Genomic DNA, 19283 nt, shown 5'->3' with positions numbered 1-19283 from the left:
TTTTTTTTGAGACAAGATGTGGCTCTGTTGTTCAGGCTAGAGCATAGTGGCACAGTCATGGCTCACTGCAGCCTCCGCCTCCCAGGCTCAAGCGATCCACATCCGTCTTCCAAGTAGCTGGGACTACAGGCATGCTAATTTTTATATATTTTTTGTAGAGACAGAGTCTCACTATGTTGCCCAGGCTGGTCTCAAACTCTTGGGCTCAAGGAATCTCTCTGCCTCGGTCCCCCAAAGTGCTGGGATTACAGGCATGAGCCACCATGTCCAGCTTAAATGTTTCTTTCTGAGAAACTGCATTTGTTAGCCTCTTTCTTCTACCTCTCAGCTCTTTTGGACTCTAGGGGTGGGCTTACATATACCTGCTCACCACAGAACAAAGAGGTAATGTAAGACAGGAGATTTTCTTTAAAATTTTTTTTAAATTTTTAATTTTTTGAGATGGAGTCTTGCTTTGTTGCCTAGGCTAGAGTATTGTGGCATGATATTGGCTCACTGCAACCCCTACCTCCCAGGTTCAAGTGATTCTCCTGCTTCAGCCTCCCAAGTATCTGGGAATTACAGGCACTAGACACCATGCCCGGCTAATTTTTGTATTTTTACTGGAGGTGGGGTTTCCCTATGTTGGCCAGGCTGATCTTGAACTCCTGACCTCAAGTGATCTGCCTGCCTCAGCCTCCCAAAGTGCTGGGAGGAAATTTTCTCATGTTTCATGGTTGGATGAGGGGGGGTCTCAATAGATTAATATATTAAGAAATAGAGTTATAAGCATATATTATCTATATATTATCTCTATTATATGTGCATCCACCCAAAGAATACAGAAAATAGTTAAATGTGGTTATTCTGGAGAGTGGGACTGCCTCATGGAGAGCAAGGCTTTGGTCATTTAATATTGCTCAGAAATCAGTTAACTGTGGCCCATGTGCTGACTGCCTCTTTTTGTAAATAAAGTTTTATTGGAACACAGTCATGCTCATTTATACTATGAATGGACAACTTTGTATTGATAATGATAGAGCTGAGTAGTTGTGACAAAGATCACATAGCCTAAAATATTTGTCATTTGGCCTTTTAAGAAAAAATTTGCTGACCTTTGTTATAGACTATGATTTAAAAAACAAAACAAAACACCATATGTATGCCTTAACTTGATGTAAAAAAATTAAAGTGGGGGGAAAGTCTAAACTGCCCACTTTTCAAAGCCTATTTCCAAACCACTGTAGACTTGAACTCTAGGTTACAAAAACCACCACATAACTTCTTTTCATTCCTAAGTTGTCTCTAGTCACATGCATTTGATCCTGGAACTGGAATATTCACCATGTTGTTCTATTTAATATTTTCAGCTATGAATAACAACAAAAAATGTGTCCTACAAAAAAACATGAAAAACTCAGTCTGAAGAGATGAAGCAACCATTTGAATCAGACTCACATATGACATAGATGTTGGAGCTATCAGCCATTAATTATGATTGATATGTTAAAGGACCTAAAGTAAAAGGTAGACAGCATGCAAGACCAGATAGGTAATTTCAGCAGAGAACTAGAAACCACTACAAAGAATAAAATGGAAATACTAGAAACAAAACACAGTAATGGAGATGAGATGTGCTTTTGATGAGCCCATCAGTATAACTGATAAAGCTGAGTAAAGAATCAGTAAACTTAAAGATATCACCCAAAATTAAATGGAAAGAGAAAAAAGTGAAAAATACTCAAGACAGTACAGATAATCCAAGAACTGTAGGACATATCAGAAATACCAGACAGTCTAACCTTAGAATTCCAGAAGGAGAAGAAAGAGAAAATTGAGCAGAAAACATATCTGAGAAAAATAATGGCTGAGAACTTTTAAAAATTAGTGACAGAGCTTTATGAAATGGCAGTATCAAAGCCAATTAAGGCTTATCTGAGGTGTAATTACTGCTAATTGAAAACTTTTCCCAATACTCCAACATGATGACTTGAAATATAGTCAGCATTGGCAATTTTTGACAGTCTATACAGTGTTGGCAATTTTTGACAGTCTGAAATGTATAATTAAAAAAAAGAAAAAAATAGCTACAGACACAGAACCAAAGAGCTAAGAATGCCAGAGCACACCAGGAGGATAAACACCAAAAACAAAGAAACAAACATATCTAGACATACCATATGCAAATTGCTATAAATCAAAGACAAAGAGAAACTCTTGACGGGGGTCAGAGAAAATAAACATGCTGTCTACTGAGGACTAAGGATAAGAATTACAACAGACTTCTGTCAGAAAGCATGCAAGCCAGAAGACAATGGATTAACATCTTTAAAGTATTAAATGGAAAAAAAAAAGACTGGCGATCCAAATTCTATACCTACTTAGAGTATCCTTTAAAAGGTATGAGAAGTAAAAACTTTCTCAGGCAGACAGAGATTGAGAAAATTCATTGCCACTACTCTACCATAAATATGAAAGGTAGATCTTCAGGGAGAAGGAATATGATAAAGGTCAAAAGAGCACCAGAAACAAAATGAATAAAAGTGAAGTAAAATATTTTTTCTTTATTTATATTTGCTCTAAAAGATAACTGTTAAAAGCAAACATAGTAACAATAGAATATGTGTTTATAACATATGAAAAAGTGAAATGTATGACAAACATGGCACAAGAAGTGGGAGGGAATAATTGACAATATATTGTTATAAAATCCTTACAATAACTGGAGTTGCATAACGTTATTTGAAGGCATACTAAGATTATTTTGAAATGTATATTTCAAACCCTAGAGCAACAACTAAAACTGTTTATAAAGTATAAATGAGATAAAACTGAGTCATAAAAATACTTTAATAGAGGAGATACTCAATATTGATATTTTGATATGTTGATATATTAATAGAAGGGGTAAAATTGAATCATAAAAAATATTTCCAGTCTGGGCAACATAGGAAGACTCTACTTATGAAAAAAAAAATTAGCCAGCCATGATGGCACATGCCTATAGCTTGGGAGGCTGAGGTGAGAGGATTGCTTGGGAGGCAGCTTGGGAGGCTAAGGTGGGAGGATTGCTTGAGCCTAGGAGGTTGAGGCTACAGTGAGCTGTGAGTGAGCTACTGTATTCCAGGTCGGGTGACAGAATGAGACACTCTCAAAATAAAATAAAATAATAGAAAAATAAACCCAGAGAAGGCTGTAAATGAGGGGAAAAAAATAAAGAACAAATAGAAAACAGCCAATAACATGGTAAATTAAATCTAATCATATCAATAACCATTTAAGATATGAATGGTCTAAAAACACCAATTAAAAGACTATGATTGAATAAAAAAAAGCAGGCCTCAACTACATGCTGTCTACAATAAACCCACTTTAAAAATAAGACATACATAGAGTAAAAGTAAATGGATGGAGGCCGAATGTGGTGGCTCATGCCTATAATCCCAGCACTTTGGAGGCCAAGGCAGATAGATTGCTTGAGGCCAGGAGTTTGAGACCGGCCTGGCCAACATGGCAAAACCCTATCTTTACAATAAAAAAAAAAAAAGTAAATGAATGGAAAAATGTACACTATGCAAACACTAGCCAAAAGAAAGCTGTAGTAGCTATATTTATTTTAAAGTAAACTTCAGAACAAGGAAGATAATCAGGAATGGAGAGATTATAGTAACAAAGGGCTCAGTTCTCCAAGAAGACATAACAGTTCTCTATGTGTTTGCACCTAACCACAGATGCTTTAAAACACATTAGACAAAAACTAATAGATTTGAAAGGAGAAACAGAGAAACCCACAATTATAGTTTGAGAGTTCAACACTCCTCTTTCAATAAATAATGGAACAAGCAGGCAGAAAAATCAGTAAGGATATAAATGACCCAAACAACATGATCAATCAATTTGGTCTGATTAGCATTTCTAGGACTTTCCACCCAACAACAGCATTTCTCAAGTGAACATGGAACATTAATTAGCCAAGAATATTTGCCATATTTGGGGCCACAGAATGCCCATGTAAAGGCAATATTCCATATACCAGGTAGTTTTGGTCTGATATGTAGCAGAGAAGAGCAGGTTTGGATAGTTTGAAAAAAATCCCTCTTTTCTTTTGCCTGTCTCCTTCTTTCCATCTCTGCTGCCCTTCCACTCTTACTAAGAAACCCTGCATGGAAACATCCATATAGCTGACTACCTTGTTTATTTATTCATTCAATAGACATTAGCTAGACCTATACTCTGTACGCAATGCACCACCGTATTAACAACTGATGGGGTGCAAAGTAAAAGATGGCACTGCCAGGGCTGGTGAGTGCCTTGCAAATGAAGACTACAGCCTTCTGCAGACTGAATCAAAGCAATGTCCTGAGAAGGAGGGAGGGGCACAGAGATCATGGGTGTTGGAAACTAGGGAGAGAGAAGAGAACTAAAAACGGCAGATTATTCTCTTTCTTTCTTTCCTTCTTTCCTCTCTCCTTCCTTCCTTCCTTCTTTCCTTCCTTCCTCCCTCTCTCTCATTCTCTCTTTTCTTTCCCTTCCTTCCTTGTCTCCTTTGTTCCTTCCTACCCTCCCTCCCTTCCCCTCCTTCCTTCCTTCCTTCCTTCCTTCCTTCCTTCCTTCCTTCTTCCTTCCTTCCCTCCCTCCCTCCCTCCCTCCCTCCCTCCCTTCCTTCCTTCCTTCCTCTCTCTTTCTCTCTCTCTCTCTCTTTCTTTCTGTCTCTCTCTCTCTCTCTGTCTCTTTCTCTCTTTCTTTCTTGTCTTTCTTTCCTTCTTTCTCTAACAGAGTCTCGCCCTGTCACCCAGGCTGGGGTACACTGGCGTGATCTCAGCCCACTGCAACCCCCACCTCCCAGGTTCAAGTGATTCTCGTGCCTCACTCTCCCAAGTAGCTGGGATTATAGTTGCACACCACCACGCTGGCTAATTTTTGTATTTTTGGTAGAGACAAGGTTTTGCCATGTTGGCCAGGCTGGTCTGGAACTCCTGGGTCTCAAGTGATCTGCCTGCCTCAGCCTCCCAAAGTGCTGGGATTACAGGCATGAGCCACCATGCCTAGACTCTTTTTCTTAATAAAAAACTGTCTGCCAGAAGTATCAAAGCTTTTGTTCAAGAAAATAAATGGCCTTATTTGTGGCTGCTCATAAAAGCTCAGTGTTGGTGGGGCTCAAGAGGTCACCTCTCCTAGCCCAGACCCAGAGAAGCAACCTCAATCTTAAATGTGGAGCATGCTAGACTTGTATGTTAGTTTATCAGGACTGCCATAACAAAGTACCCCAGACTGGGCAGCTTAAAAAAGAGAATTTATATTTTTCATAATTCTAGAGGCTGAAAGTAAAAAATTAAGGTGTCAGCAGGGTTAGTTTCTTCTGAGGCCTCTTTCCTTGGCTTGTAGACAACCACCCCCTCTCTGTCTTCATATGGTCTTCCCTCAGTGTGTGTCTGTGTCCTAATCTCCTTTCCTTCTTGGTACACCAGTCATATTGGATTAGGGCCCACACTGATGACTTCATTTTACTTTGATTAACTCTATAAAGACCCTGTCTCCAAATACAGCCAATGCTGCGGCACCAGGTTTAGGACTTCCACCTAGGAATTTTGAGGGACACAATTTAGCCTATAGTATAGCTCTGAAGCCCAGTGTCCCATGGGAAGAGATCATAGAGAGAAGAGAGCTCTGAAACCCTGCTATGGCCAGTCCAGGTGTCCAGTGTTTACATGGAACTGTAGCCTGTAAGGACAGCAGCAGCTGGGACCCAGGCCCCCTGCAGTCACATTTAGGGTCCCCATTGATCCAGGACATATCTGTCTCCAGCCAGCACCAGGAAAGCTGGCTTTTATGTTGGCCACTGTGAATTCAGTGCCCAGCCCTATATCCTTTGTAAACTCCTCATTTCAGTGCCACTGGTGGACAATGCCCTGAGAGGACGGGGCAATTTGAGGCCGAGGCTCCAGCGGGCTGCCCTACACCCAGCATCACAGCAGGCATCTAACTGCTGCCTCCTGCTTTGCCTCAGAGGAGCCTGGGCAGCCCCTCTGGTGGAAGCACCTAATCCTTACAGATGAGATGGTAAGTGGAGCGGCAGAGATGGGTGGTGATGAAAACAATCCCTCCACCCGCTCCTTGGGAGAGATGGAGAATCTAAATCTAAAGACTTCTGCTCCTGAAAGATTGGGTTCATTTTGTCAAAAGGACTCCCTCGTGATTTGCTTCTAGTTTCCTTTATCTCTGCAGCGATTTTGCATTATCCTAAGTTTGACAGCACAATTCTTATTCCCATGGGAAATCTTTCAGGAGCAAACATGTTCTTACCGGATCGTGAGCTCGATGTTGAATTTCAGTTTTTCTGTAAGTGGAATAGCAGCTGTCAAACTGGGCACTTTGCAGGGAGGACCACTCAGGTTACGAGGCCTGCAGGTTGGAGCCTCTGGCCTGCCTGCACACCTTTAGGGTGCTCTCCGGAGAGGCTGGGCTCCTGGGGCACACCCTAACCAGCAGCCTGGCCGCTGCTGTTTCTAGTCATCTTCTGGGCGTCACACACACACTTTTTTCTTTCTATGCTAATAAGGATAATTTCCCAATAGAGAAGGCAGGAAGGAAGTTGGCAATGCAGAGAAGGCAAATGTCAACCACACCTGTGCTGTAAACAAACACGCATGTGTTCACCATGCATTATTTCTGTTATTTGATCCCCAAATGCCTGTTCATTAGAGATTATTTCCATTGATCAAGGGATCAATATTTCCCTCCACACAGTAGTTCAACAGAACCAACTGAAGGGCTCAGGGCTCAGGGGTGGGGTTGGGGAAGCAGATGTGTACAGGGCCTGGAAGGGCTGTCTTCTGACTGGCTGGTTCTGCAGGGCTGCCTTGTGGGCAGCCTTGAATAAAAAGCTGTCAAAGCATTCTGTACAATGACATTCTACATAAAAGCCTCCTTGGAGGACTTCCTGGATGATGACTTCTTGATAATAAATAGTAATAAGAGCACTATGTAAGGTGCCCCTGCCTTAGATAGTACCTGTTGTAGTTCTAGAGGCAGAGTGACTCCAGGCTGGGGAGGCCGCTCCGTTCAGACTTCCTCCAAGGTCGAGGATCCATATACCAGAGGGGTGGGGTCCTCCCTCAGGTGCCAGGGAGCTCACTCCTGACCGGGCATCCTGTCCCATACTGATGAGCTTTCATAGTTAAAACATTTCTTGATTTGTCCTCTCGAACATTCACTTACGGTCCTGGTTTGTTCCCTGTGACGTTACACAGAATGAGTCTATTTTCTCTTCCTCTTTCCTTCCAACAGCTGCTGTTGAGACTCTCCTTCCTCCCCTGGGTCTCTCTGAGCTAAGCCCCTCCCTTCTGTGAAGGCTCACCCACAGGAGACTTTCTTGCCTGCCATCCTGGTTATCCTTACATGAACCCTCCCTAGAAGGGAAGGATTTGTATGGTGGGTGCACATCACTTCCGCCTACGTTCCTCGAGCCAGAATGTGATTGCAGGGCCGCAGCCCTAGGCAGATGTGTGTGTTGGGTGGGAGGGAGCTGAGCCTGGGCATCCGCTTCCAGAACAGCTCCATACCATGCGAGGGGACCACAGGAGTTTGAGGTATGCCTCCAGCTATCTCTGCTGCACAGCCTGAGACAGCCTGCAGTTCAGGGTGTTAAATAACATTTTCTCATACTGTGCTTACTCTTATATTCTTAACTTCAGCTAAAATACTAACTTTGAAACAAGTAGGAATTTTTCATTTCAAGATCCAGAAAAATAATATGAAAAACCTGTTTCTGTGTAACAATTTATCCCAAAAAGTACTGACTTAATAACACATGCAGTTTCAGTGGGTCAAGTTTTGGGAGCAGCCCCACCGGGCAGTCCGGCCTGGGATTTCTTGTGACGTCGTAGTCAGTGTGTCAACTGGGCTACAGGCCTCTGAAGGCTTGACAGGGGCTGGCGGGGCCCATTCCAAGGCGGTTCATCCACTTGGCTAGTAGGAGGCCTCAGCTGGCCATGGGAAGGAGTCATGTGGGCATCTCCACAGGCTGCCTGAGTGTCCTTGAGATATAGGGACTGACCTCCTTCAGAGTGAATGGTTCAAGAACCTGCAAGACAAACACAGGGTCTCTTTCATGGCCTAGTTTCAAATAGCACACATCTTCTCATCTGCTAAATGTTCTGTAGTCAGAAGTCAGCACTCTGTCTGCCCCACACTCAAGGGAAGGGGAATTAAGCTTCACACGTTGAAGAGAGGACTACCACAGAGTTTTGTGGACATTTTGAAATGCCTAAAATCTTTCAATTTCAAACCACCTCTATAGAAATATTTTCCTGTCATTGTCCCCTAGAAGTTAATATAATAATTGCTGTCTTTGAATTTTTTTCTTCCTCAGTTTTCCATTTACCATTGACACAAATCTAGAGTCCACCTCACTGGCTACATTTTTCTTAAAATGTCAGGGGTACCTCTATTTGCTCCATGTTTTTTCGTCTTCTCAATGACTCTCTGCCTATGAAATAGATGAGCATCCACTCCGCAGTGTGTACAAGGAAGCCTGGGATGTCCTCAGGTGGGCAGCCTCACCCGAGTCAGAAATGGTGGTGGCCTTAGGAAGAGGCCCATTCAAACCTGGATGGAGTATGGAGAAGGACTCTCTTCAGGGCCGTTTTCATTGCTATTCCTATAAGATGAATTTTTTTTTTTGAGAAATGTGGCGACTCAGGATGGATGGAGTCACAAAAACCACAGATCCTGTTGCTGCTGGTTTTAAGCACTCATCAAAGCATAGCTTTGAATGAGGTGCAGAATATTTTACTCATCACATTCCCCTCAGTGGGAGGACTCCATTTGTTCTGAAGACATTCTCTGTTAAGCTGCATGGAGTGGTGTACAAGGGAGAGCCCAAGGCAGGCCTGATGTGCTTAAGACAACCCAGGGAAATTTGTCCTGCTGGGTGAGGTAGAGCTGTGGGACTAGGAAGCTAGGGAGGGCCATATCTCTCAGGATGCGTCTCCTCCTTGTGACCCAGTCCCAATTATTTAGTGGGTTTGACCAAGACACAGAATGCAGGTGTGCACAGAGTTCTTCTGCTGACTGCTGAAGGGGCCAAGTCCTAGGGAAAGACAACAAAACCTCCAAGAATGCACAGGTCCCAAATGCAAAGGAGACAGTAGAAACAGAAGACCCAGGAATCGGGGAAAGCTGTGGATTTCCCAAGCATAGAATTTGCTGGCATCCACATAGATTTTACCTGGCTCTTCAGTGGAGAGGAGACTCCTGGGGTATCAATTATATATACGGGTTTTCAGAGCGCTGTATGCCCAAATAACTTCATACACCCTTCTCCCTGAATACCAAAGTTCAGCACTAACACTCCAGCCACGGTAAGGAAAACAGGCCAGTGTCCACATTTAGCCAGGGCAAACACATGACCATGTTGTTATTACAGCGGCCCCCACTTTATCAGCTGGATCAAAATGTGGGGCTCCTGTTTCCAGGAACATCAAAAGCAGCCCACAAGTGTGGGTGCTTCCTCCTTGTCTGAATCTCTGGACAGAGAGGTGTGCTTCAGAAAGACCTGCTTTAGCAATTTTCCCTTCTCTCCTACAAGTCTATTGCTATCCACATGTAAACCTGCTCTTGTATCAAACAAATAGGAAAAGCTTCTCTTGCCCCCTGCCCCTAGCTACTGACATTTCTCTGCTCCCATTCATGTACTAGTAAAATTTCTCGGAAGTTGATTATAGCTGATGTAACTGTAGGCTGGCCGGCTTTGACCTACTCTACCTGTACTTCCACCCTCACCATTCCACAGAAAGGGCTTTTGTCAAATCACCTATGACTTTTGTGTTCCCAAGTCAATGGCCACTCTTGTTCTCATCTGGCTGGATCTCTCAGCAGATCCCACTCTCAGTGGGTCCCACTCTCAGTGGGTCCCACTCTCAGCAGATCCCACTCTCACCAGATCCCACTCCCTGTAGATCCCACTCTCAGTGGGTCCCACTCTCAACAGATCCCACTCTCAGCAGGTCTCACTCTCAGTAGATCCCACTCTCAGCATATCCCCCTCCCTGCAGATCTCACTTTCAGCAGGTCTCACTCTCAGCGGGTTCCACTCTCAGCGGGTCTCACTCTCAGTGGGTCCCACTGTCAGCAGATCCCACTCTCAGTAGATCTCACTCTCAGCAGATCCCACTCTCAGCAGATCCCACTCCCTGCAGATCCCACTCTCAGCAGGTCTCACTCTCAGTGGGTCTCACTCTCAGCAGATCCCACTCTCAGCAGATCCCACTGTCAGCAGGTCTTACTCTCAGCGGGTCCCACTACTCTCAGAGGGTCTCATTCTCAGCATATCCCACTCTCAGCAGAACCCACTCTCAGCAGATCCCACCCTCAGCAGATCCCACGCTCAGCAGATCCCATGCTCAGCAGATCCCATGCTCAGCAGATCCCACTCTCAGAGTGTCCCACTCTCAGCAGGTCCCACTCTCAGTGGATCCCACTGTCAGCAGGTCTCACTGTCAGCGGCTCCCACTCTCAGCAGATCCCACTCTCAGCGGGTCCCACTCTCAGCGGGTCTCACTCTCAGCGGATCCCACTCTCAGCGGGTCCCACTCTCAGCAGGTCCCACTTGACACAGCTGATTCTTCCCTCTTCTTTCTAACATGTTTCCCTGCCTCTCTCTTGGTTTTCCTCTTCCTTCACAGACCCTTCCAACACCTCTAGATCCCTCGTGTCAGAGTATCCTAGGATGAATTCTGGCACCCTGTTCTTCCTTGCCTAGACCCCTGAATTCCTATCCTTTCCAAATGCTAATGACCTGCAATTGTATAACTTGATATTTCCACTTAGATGTCTAGTAGGAATCTCAGATTTAAGATATCCAAACTAAACTTTCTGTGGATCTCACCCTCCATGCCCATTTCTGTTACCACGACTCACCCAGGAGTTCCAACCAAAAATCTAGGTGTAATCTCTACCTCCACCCTTTCCTTCTCACACCAACCATATCAAACCCACCTCATGTTGAATTTAATGCTACCTTTATTATTATTATTATTATTAGAGATGGAGTCTTGCTCTGTCACCAGGCTGGAGTGCAGTGGTGCAATCTTGGCTCACTGCAACCTCCGCCTCCTGGGTTCAAGTGATTCTCCTGTCTCAGCCTCCCGAGTAGCTGAGATTACAGGTGTGCGCCACCAAGCCCAGCTGAGTTTTGCATTTTTAGTACAGACAGGGTTTCATGTTGGCCAGGATGGTCTCCATCTCTTGACCTCGACCTCGTGACCACGCTGGGATTACAGGCTTGAGCCACTGCGCCTGGCCTATTGCTATTATTTTTGAGATGGAGTCTCATTCTGTTGTCCAGGCTGGAGTGCAGTAGTGTGATCTCAGTTCACTGCAACCTCTGCCTCCCAGGTTCAAGTGATTCTCCTGCCTCAGCTTTCTGAGTAGCTGGGATTATAGGCATGTGCCACCACATCTGGCTAATTTTTTTTTTTTTTTTGTATTTTTAGTAGCGATGGGGTTTTACCATGTCGGTCAGACTGGTCTGGAACTTCTGACCTCACGTGATTCAGCCACCTCAGCCTCTCAAACTGTTGGGATTACAGCCACCGCACCCGACCTGATGCTACCTTTAAATTGTGGTTTGAATCCATCTGCTTCTCTCCACCTCCAGCATTACTTTAGACAAGGCCACCATGATCATTTTTATAATTAGATCACCTCCGGCAAACCTTTCGCTAACCACCCAATCTCACATAGTTCTGCCATTACCAAGACCTTCTATTCTAGGCTCATCATTGAACTTATTGCTATTTTTACTTAGGGTTTTTTGGTATATTTTATATTTATTCATTGTGTCCCCCCACCAATGAAACAGATGTGGTACAAGGTTAGCCTGTTACTTGTTTGTTCATCAGCTGTCCCTAAGCCCTCATAGAATGCAGGCACTGAAGCGTCACCTGAATGAGGTGAAGGAATGAATGAAAACGCCACATAATTGAGGCAGGTGCTCACAATTAAAAATTATAAATGCTCCTCTCCCTTTTTCCAGTCTGTCTAAGGAATTGAAGGATGAGGGTGTCCCTAAAACACAGTAGCCCCCAAGGTCAAGTTCAGTGCTTCCATGCCTGTGTTGTCTTTGAGGCCACAGATTCACCTCTGCACCAGTGCTTTTTATTTATTTTTTATGTTTTTCTGAGACAGGGTGTCACTCTGTCTCCTAAGCTGGAGTGCAGTGGTGCGATCTCGGCTCACTGCAACCTCCGCCTCCCGAGTTCAAGCAATTCTTCTGCCTCAGCCTCCCGAGTAGCTGGGATTACAGGCGCCCACCAAACCCAGCTAATTTTTTTGTATTTTTAGTAGAGATGGAGTTTCACCATGTTGGCCAGGTTGGTCTCAAACTCTTGACCTTGTGATTCGCTGAACCAATGCTTTTTAAAAATGGGGATGTTGGCTGGGTGCAGTGGTTAATGCTTGTAATCCCACACTCTGGGGGGCTGAGGCAGGAGAATTGCTTGAACCCAGGAGTTTAAGACCAACCTAGGCAACATAGTGAGACCCTGTCTCTACGAAAAAATAGAAGATTAGCCAGGTGTGGTGGTGCACATCTGTTGTCCCAGCTACTTGGAAGGCTGAGATGGGAGGATTGCTTGAGCCTAGAAGCTCAAGGCTGCAGTAAACTGAGATTATGCCACTGCACCCCAGCCTGGGAGACAGAGCAAGACCCTGCCAATAAAATAAAATAAATAAAATATAAAAATGGGCTATTATTCAAGGATAGTGTTTAAAATCGTGGGCCTTGGAGTCACTTTCCAGGTGCATACCTGCTATGGGATCTTAACCTCAATGTGCCTCAGTTTCGTCACCTGCAAAGTGGATATAAGTACTTACCCTCAAAGGACCGTGCAGAGGATTCTAAATTACATATGAAATACAGAGCAGTGGCTGGCTCAGTAATTGACCACCCCTCATCTTTATTTTTAGGAGAACCAAAGCTGGTAATTGCTTGTAGGCTTTTACCATCTCTGCTGCTACTCTGAACTTCCCAACATCGCTAAATTTCAGCCAACATCTCAGCTGGTTATGACAGAAGGGTCACCATCTCCATGCTGAAGGTGGCAACTGCAGGGCCACCCCACAGTGAATTCTCCCAGTCTCCTAAAAATGGCACCCTTCTAACTCACCAGGCATCAGAGAGAATTAAACCAAGTCCTCAAATACACACAGAATATCAGCATCTGCTTGAACAAAACCAAACCAAATACTTTCGATCTTACAGTGTAATCTGCTGCCTCGAAATGGTTCATCTGAAATCATATGCTAATAGGAGAAACAATGGTTTTGGGGTAATCAGAGCCAACATGATTTTTGCCAGTTAAAATGACTCACAGACGCCTCAGCTTTGGGAGCAAGGCTAAATGGATGGAGTTCTTGTGCTATAGCATGTTCACCATGGAATTCGGTATTGACATTCTCTAAGAGAATGCAATTAGTAAATCAATTTAGTTGGGAGAAAAAAAAAAACTGACCCAGGACTTTCTCAATAAAGGTAGGCTCAATCAACTTGTATAGTACTAATAGGTAAAAAAATAATATTCATGAAAATAGAAAATACAATAAAAGTAGCAAGACCCTAGGGTATATAAAATCAAATTATAGTATGTCATGAAGTTGTACTGATTCTGAAGGCTAAATGTCCCCAGCTATATGTATTCCCAGGGAGATCAGCTTATTCAAAGGAACAAATTGGAACTGTTTTAAACACTAAAGAGGCATTATGTAACCAAGACAATTCTGAGATTTCAAATATGTTTTCCTTCTCCTTGTTTTTTCCACATTCTGCATTCATGGGTCATACTGGCTGATACACTGGCAACCCAGCTTTCAACAGAAATGTGCAGGTTCAATTGATTAGATGCTAAAGAATGATAACTTCTTAGGAAATTTTATATTTTTAGCATGTTGTACTAAATAGATGAACAGAGTTAAAAACCCTACATTACCGTCTGTCTTCCAAAATTCTCACTGGGGGATAAAAAACCCTCAAAATCTCAAACTCCACAATTAACCCAATTCAGAATTTTAAATGAGGTAGGTATGAAGCAAAACCCTATTTGCTGCATTTAACTGAGTGCTGAAGGATGTTCTCTAAACCTGAGTAGAAATAACATTTACACTTAAAACAGAGGCATGTTTGAAACCTTTTATTAAACAGGCAATGCATTGTGCAGTGGTTAAAGACACAGATGCCTAGTGGAAAAGTTTAAAAATTATTCTGGAAACAGTCTGTGAATTGATGAACCCTGCCATGTTCCTTCATCTCCTTCTCAGAGTGGCTGCCTTTAGGAAAACAGATTGTTTTATAGCTGCTCTTGGAAACGGCATCCCTGTTTTACCATGAATGTCATGCCTCGAAGAAAACAGGAAAGAAGACAGGATCCACAGGCAAGACAGTGACCAGAGACAAGGGCTGATCTCAGCTGGAAGCACAGCCGTCCCTTCTCCTAGAAGGGCTTCTCTTCTGGCCTTTGCAGGGTGTCCTATTTATGTGTCCAATTTCATTTTCTTCCTTGTCTGAGGCTTCTTTATCAAGGGAATTCTAAAAGACACATTAGTACCTTTGGGCACAGGAACTGGTTTCTGGACTTTTTCAGCGTTGCTCTTGTTTCTGGGCCCTCTGGCCCAGGAGTATGGCTGTGTGTTTATCCTCTTTGTTTTGCCTGGTTCCTTCCTCTTCCCCGAGCTCATCATAACTTGATGATGAAATCAATCTTTAAGTTTCACAGTTTGTTTGCCATGATATACTGGCAGTTTTTAACTAAGTGGCTTGTCAGGGTAGTGGACATGCTTTGTCAGCACACTGCCCACCTATTTTATAATCTGGGGCATGTCACTCCAAGCTTGAGATTTCTTTCTGGCAAGTTCCATCCAGGATGGCTGATCTGTACTGGCATAACTGGCTCTCTTCAGCTGATGCAATTCCTTCTCCGTCATCACTGCAGACTGAGCTGCTTGGAAGGGAGACAAAGGAAACAGAAACATGAGCAGTGACTTTGAATTTTCCCTTAAGCCTCTCGTGTTTCTTGAAATAGACATCAAGGTCTTAACTATGTTCTCGAACGTAAAATTCAATAATATGTGAACATATAAGAAGACCTAGTCCTAGAATATGTTGTTTATGTGATAAAAAGACATATGAGCAAGCTCAGTCTGGCAATGCAATGAGGTGGGAGAGACTTTGGAAATAAAATGGCAGGAGCTCTGCAGATGGGCTGCACAACAGTGTCCCTCTACTTAAAACTACTGCACTATACACTTAAAAATGGCTAAGATCGTAAATTCTGTTAGGTGCCTTTCACCACAATTAAACATATATAAAAATTTCTATTTTTTTTTTTTTGAGACAGAGTCTTGCTGTGTTGCCCAGGCTGGAGTGCAGTGGTGCCATCTCAGCTCACTGCAATCTCTGCCTCCTGGGTTCAAGTGACTCTCCTGCCTCAGCCTCCTAAGTGGCTGGGATTACAGGCATGCACCACCACGCCTGGCTAACTTTCGTATTTTTAGTAGAGACGGGGGTTTGCCATGTTGGCCAGACTGATCTTGGACTCCTTACCTCAGGTGATGCGCCCGCCTCTGCCTCCCAAAGTGCTGGGATATTATAGACATGAACCACCACAGCCAGACTAAAAATTTTTAAATACTGATACATGACACTATGCTCAGTAAAAGATGCCAGATATAAAAGGGCACATACGTTAGAATTCCATTCATTAGAAGTGTCCAAAAAAGGCAAATCTATGGAGACAGAGTAGATTAGTGGTTGCCTAGAGCTAGGAGTGGGAGTGGGAAGTGACTATAAATGGGCATGAGGTTTCTTCTTAGTGTGAGCGAAATATTGTAAAATTAGATTGTCATGATGGTTGTGCAACTCTGTAAATACAAACGTGCTCACTGTCAATACACACTCATCCCCTGGCGTATGCCGGGGTTTGGTTCTAGGACCTTTCCCACCTGCATATACCCAAATCTGTGAATACTCAAGTCCTGCAGTCGGCCCCGTAGAACTCACATACACAAAAAAATGGCCCTCTGTTTTCTCAGGTTTCACATCCTGAGGATACAAGTAATTTTCCATCTGAGTTTGGCTGGAAAAAATCAGCATTTAAAAGACCCGCACAGTTCAAACCTGTGTTGTTCAAGAATCAACCGTATAATGAACTGTACACTTAAAACGGATGAGGTTTATGACATGTAAATTATATCTCCATAAGAGCTGTGTAGAAAACTCCATGTGGCAAGTAATTCGTAAAAATCAAACCAAAACCCAAACTGCAGGAATGACCCAAGAAAATGATTTCAAAGTATGTGGTCATGCTTGAGGATTTCATACCCAAGTTCTGATGGGACAATGAGATTCCTCTTTGCAGCCCCTCCTTGAGGTTGAGCTTTGCCCCCTGCTTCCGGTCCACAGCGGGCTTCACAGGGGTTATCAGGAAAGACTTGCTGCGGACAAAGTCAGCTTGCTTCACAGGCTCCTGTTGGGACACAAGACACATGCTGCCAAGTCACCAGTGATTCAGACAGGGGCAAACACAACAAAATGAAGAGCCGCAAGGCTGCTCGCCCAAGATGCCTTGTGCTGCTGCTACTTTCTCGGGAGGGCCCTGGTGTCAACTCACTGACACGGAGTGGTCAGATGCTGGCACTCAGACCAGCATGCAGCCTTATCCTGGCACACACGTGCATCACGGCTTCCTTCTTGTCCCCACACCTGGTCTCAGTGCCAGATGGCAGGGGTTTCATTTGAAAGTCAAGATGATTTGTTTAGAAATGGTTTTGTGATTTTTATGACAGTTGGTATAGTTATAGATGTCCCAAACTGGTTAATATTTGTTTTCTAAATTCCCTATGCCTGCATGAGGGTCTTCAAGGTTTGGTAGAGTTGAGGTTCCGGTTAAAGCAAAGGGAAGCAGGTCCTACTGCAGGCTCAGGCTCTCTTCCCCACATGGCTGAAACACACGGATTTATCACGGTGCTACTGGGGATACAAAAACTGCGAGTCGGCCTGATTCTGGGCATATTGTTTGGGTTGGTAAAAGCTGCCTTCAGTTCAGAGTACAAAATGGAAATACAGGCTCCAGCCCTGCAGCCCCAGGTAAGGAATGAGGAGCTCCAGCATGTGGCCAGTGGAGCAGCAAAGAACAGGGCTCGCTCCTCACAGCGCAGTTAGCTGGGATGGATCTGTTGACATCATCGCTGTGTGTCTAACTCCGAAGTTATTTTAACCTCCTTCCATTTTTCTAGATGCGGAGCTGCTGTGTTGCCAAGGAGGCAGGGAGCTGTCTGCACTGCCTAAGTGATTCACGTGCTTCTCTGCATCCCCAACAGCCCAGCATAGGCAAAGGCAGGCAGAATGCTCCATTATGGAGGTTACAATTTGGCAAGTCATTTCTTTTGCTTCACTGGCTCTCAACCACACATCCCCAACCATCACAGGTAACGGTGCCTGTGACGCCCATGCAGGACCTGTGGTCCTTACGGGTCCCTGCCCCTGCCCCAGCTGGCTACTCTCTCCTGCGCCCACAGAATGGAAAGTGTCTGCTCTAAGCACCTGGGCTCTCTCGTGCACCTTGGCTTGCTTTCCCAGTTCAGACTTCGCGGTCCGTGCCCCAGGCTTGTCTTCCTGGTTGGTTGGCTGGTCCAAGGCTCCTCGCCGCTTCTGCCTAGTGACGGTGATCCAGGGCGGTGCGGGCTGCCCATCGGCTCCAGGCCCTGTTGCTGCAGGCAGCAGATTCTTTTCTGTGAGTAAAGGCACAAGGTTATAGAAACAGTTCTGTTTCCTCTTCGGTTTCACCCTTTCGGTTCCCACACAGAGAACATTACTGCTTTGGTTCAGGTTGTAAGGTGGCTGGGAGCCCCCCTGGTGAGAGGATTACTTTCTTTAGGGGACTTTGTTTTCTTTGTAAAGATATATCAGAGAGATTATGCTCCTCTAGTCTGAGCCACAAAAAATTAAATGCAACTGCTTCTATAGGGTCGGTCTGTACTTTAAAGCCAACTTCCTCCTAGGAATCCTTTCTGGAAGGAGATAAGTACACAAATAGGTAAAATTTCTTTAATATAATCCTGTCATTTTGGACCAGTACATACTACCTGATTCCTGCTCAAATGCTGCAGACACACTATTGATCTCTTGTCTTCTAAAAACTGTGAGTATAACCTTCCCTTTGTGGAGAGAGTAACACCAAAAACTGGCCACAGTTGCTTTCCTTAATGTTATAGAGAGAAAAGAAATAGTGCCTTTGAAACCATATGTTGGCCAGGCACGGTGGCTCATGCCTGTAATCCCAACACTCTGGGAGGCCAAGGCAGGCAGATCACTGAGATCAGAAGTTCAAGACCAATGTAGTCAATATGGCAAAAACCCGTCTCTACTAAAAATACAAAAATTAGCCAGACGTGGTGGTGGGTGCCTGTAGCCCCACCTACTTGGGAGGCTGAGGCAGGAGAATCGCTTGAAGCTGGGAGGCAGTGAGCAGAGATTGCGCCATTCCACTCCAGCCTGGGCAATAAGAGCAAGACTCCGTATCAAAAAAACAAAAAACAAAAAGACACCATATGTTTCCTTCCACATTAACTGTGCTTATCTTTGTGTGGTAAATTGTGGGTGATTCCCCTCCTCTTACATTTTAACAATTCTGTATTTTCATATTTTCTACAATAAGAATTTATTACCTTCATCAATAGAAAAAGGAAATCTCTGGATTAAATAAGAAGCTTTTTTTTTTCTTTTTTTTTTTGAGACAGGGTCTCACTCTGACACCCAGGCTGAAGTACAGTGGTGCAATCAAGGCTCACTGGAACCTCCACCTACCAGGCTCAAGTGATCCTCCCACCTTGGCCTCCTGAATAGCTGGGACTATAGTCATGCACCATTACACCCAGCTAATTTTTTGTAGCGATGGGGTCTCCCCATGTTGCCCAGGCTGATCTTGAACTCCTGAGCTCAAACGATCTACCTGCCTCAGCTTCCCAAAGTGCTGGAATTACAGGGGTGAGCCACCTCCCCTGGCCAATAAGTGGTTTCTTACAGGTACATCAAAAGCATAGAACCCAAGGTTCTCCGTGAGCCTGCTTCTGGATGTTTGCCTGTCACAGGATAAAACAAAAGCCGAAACTGATCTCCATCCACCTGGCACCTCTCCTCGGTTGCTTTCTCCACAGTGTGGCTGAGTCAACCGAGTGACAACAGCTCCATTTCACAGCAACACATGCAGACGTCAGGAGGAATCATGTCATTGTTCTCCATGGCCTGATGT

The 19283-nt window shown here is 44.3% G+C and overlaps 1 protein-coding gene, 1 long non-coding RNA gene and 1 other non-coding gene across 7 annotated transcripts in view; 1 reads left to right on the top strand and 2 right to left on the bottom strand.

The window, feature by feature from the left end:
* Window positions 1–7221, bottom strand: part of LOC108301014 — a 19743-nt gene extending 12522 nt beyond the window's left edge. Inside the window, exon 1 of one of the 2 annotated variants that reach the window (XR_001823693.2) lies at window positions 6283–7221. This is a non-coding gene — a long non-coding RNA (uncharacterized LOC108301014). The remainder of the gene's footprint in view (window positions 1–6282) is intronic. The other variant, XR_001823694.2, reaches the window with a different exon arrangement.
* Window positions 1874–2013, top strand: LOC119470455. The gene has a single exon (XR_005199365.1). It is a non-coding gene; the product is annotated as a U4 spliceosomal RNA (small nuclear RNA).
* Window positions 7222–14153: 6932 nt separating the features above from the next.
* The window catches only part of CRACDL (CRACD like), a 146982-nt gene continuing 141852 nt past the window's right edge, over window positions 14154–19283 (bottom strand). For 3 of the 4 annotated variants that reach the window (XM_017524041.2, XM_017524039.2, XM_037736928.1), the window contains 3 exons: window positions 17576–17763; window positions 16355–16499; window positions 14154–14975 (listed from right to left, as the gene is read on the bottom strand). In XM_017524041.2, the coding sequence (XP_017379530.1) occupies window positions 14833–14975; window positions 16355–16499; window positions 17576–17763 (476 nt within the window). In that variant the 3' untranslated portion in view covers window positions 14154–14832. The remainder of the gene's footprint in view (window positions 14976–16354; window positions 16500–17575; window positions 17764–19283) is intronic. The other variant, XM_017524040.2, reaches the window with a different exon arrangement.

The sequence above is a fragment of the Cebus imitator genome, unplaced genomic scaffold (assembly GCF_001604975.1).
Source record: "Cebus imitator isolate Cc_AM_T3 unplaced genomic scaffold, Cebus_imitator-1.0 Scaffold31, whole genome shotgun sequence".
Lineage (NCBI taxonomy): Eukaryota > Metazoa > Chordata > Mammalia > Primates > Cebidae > Cebus > Cebus imitator.
This window is presented reverse-complemented; position numbering and strand designations above follow the sequence as displayed.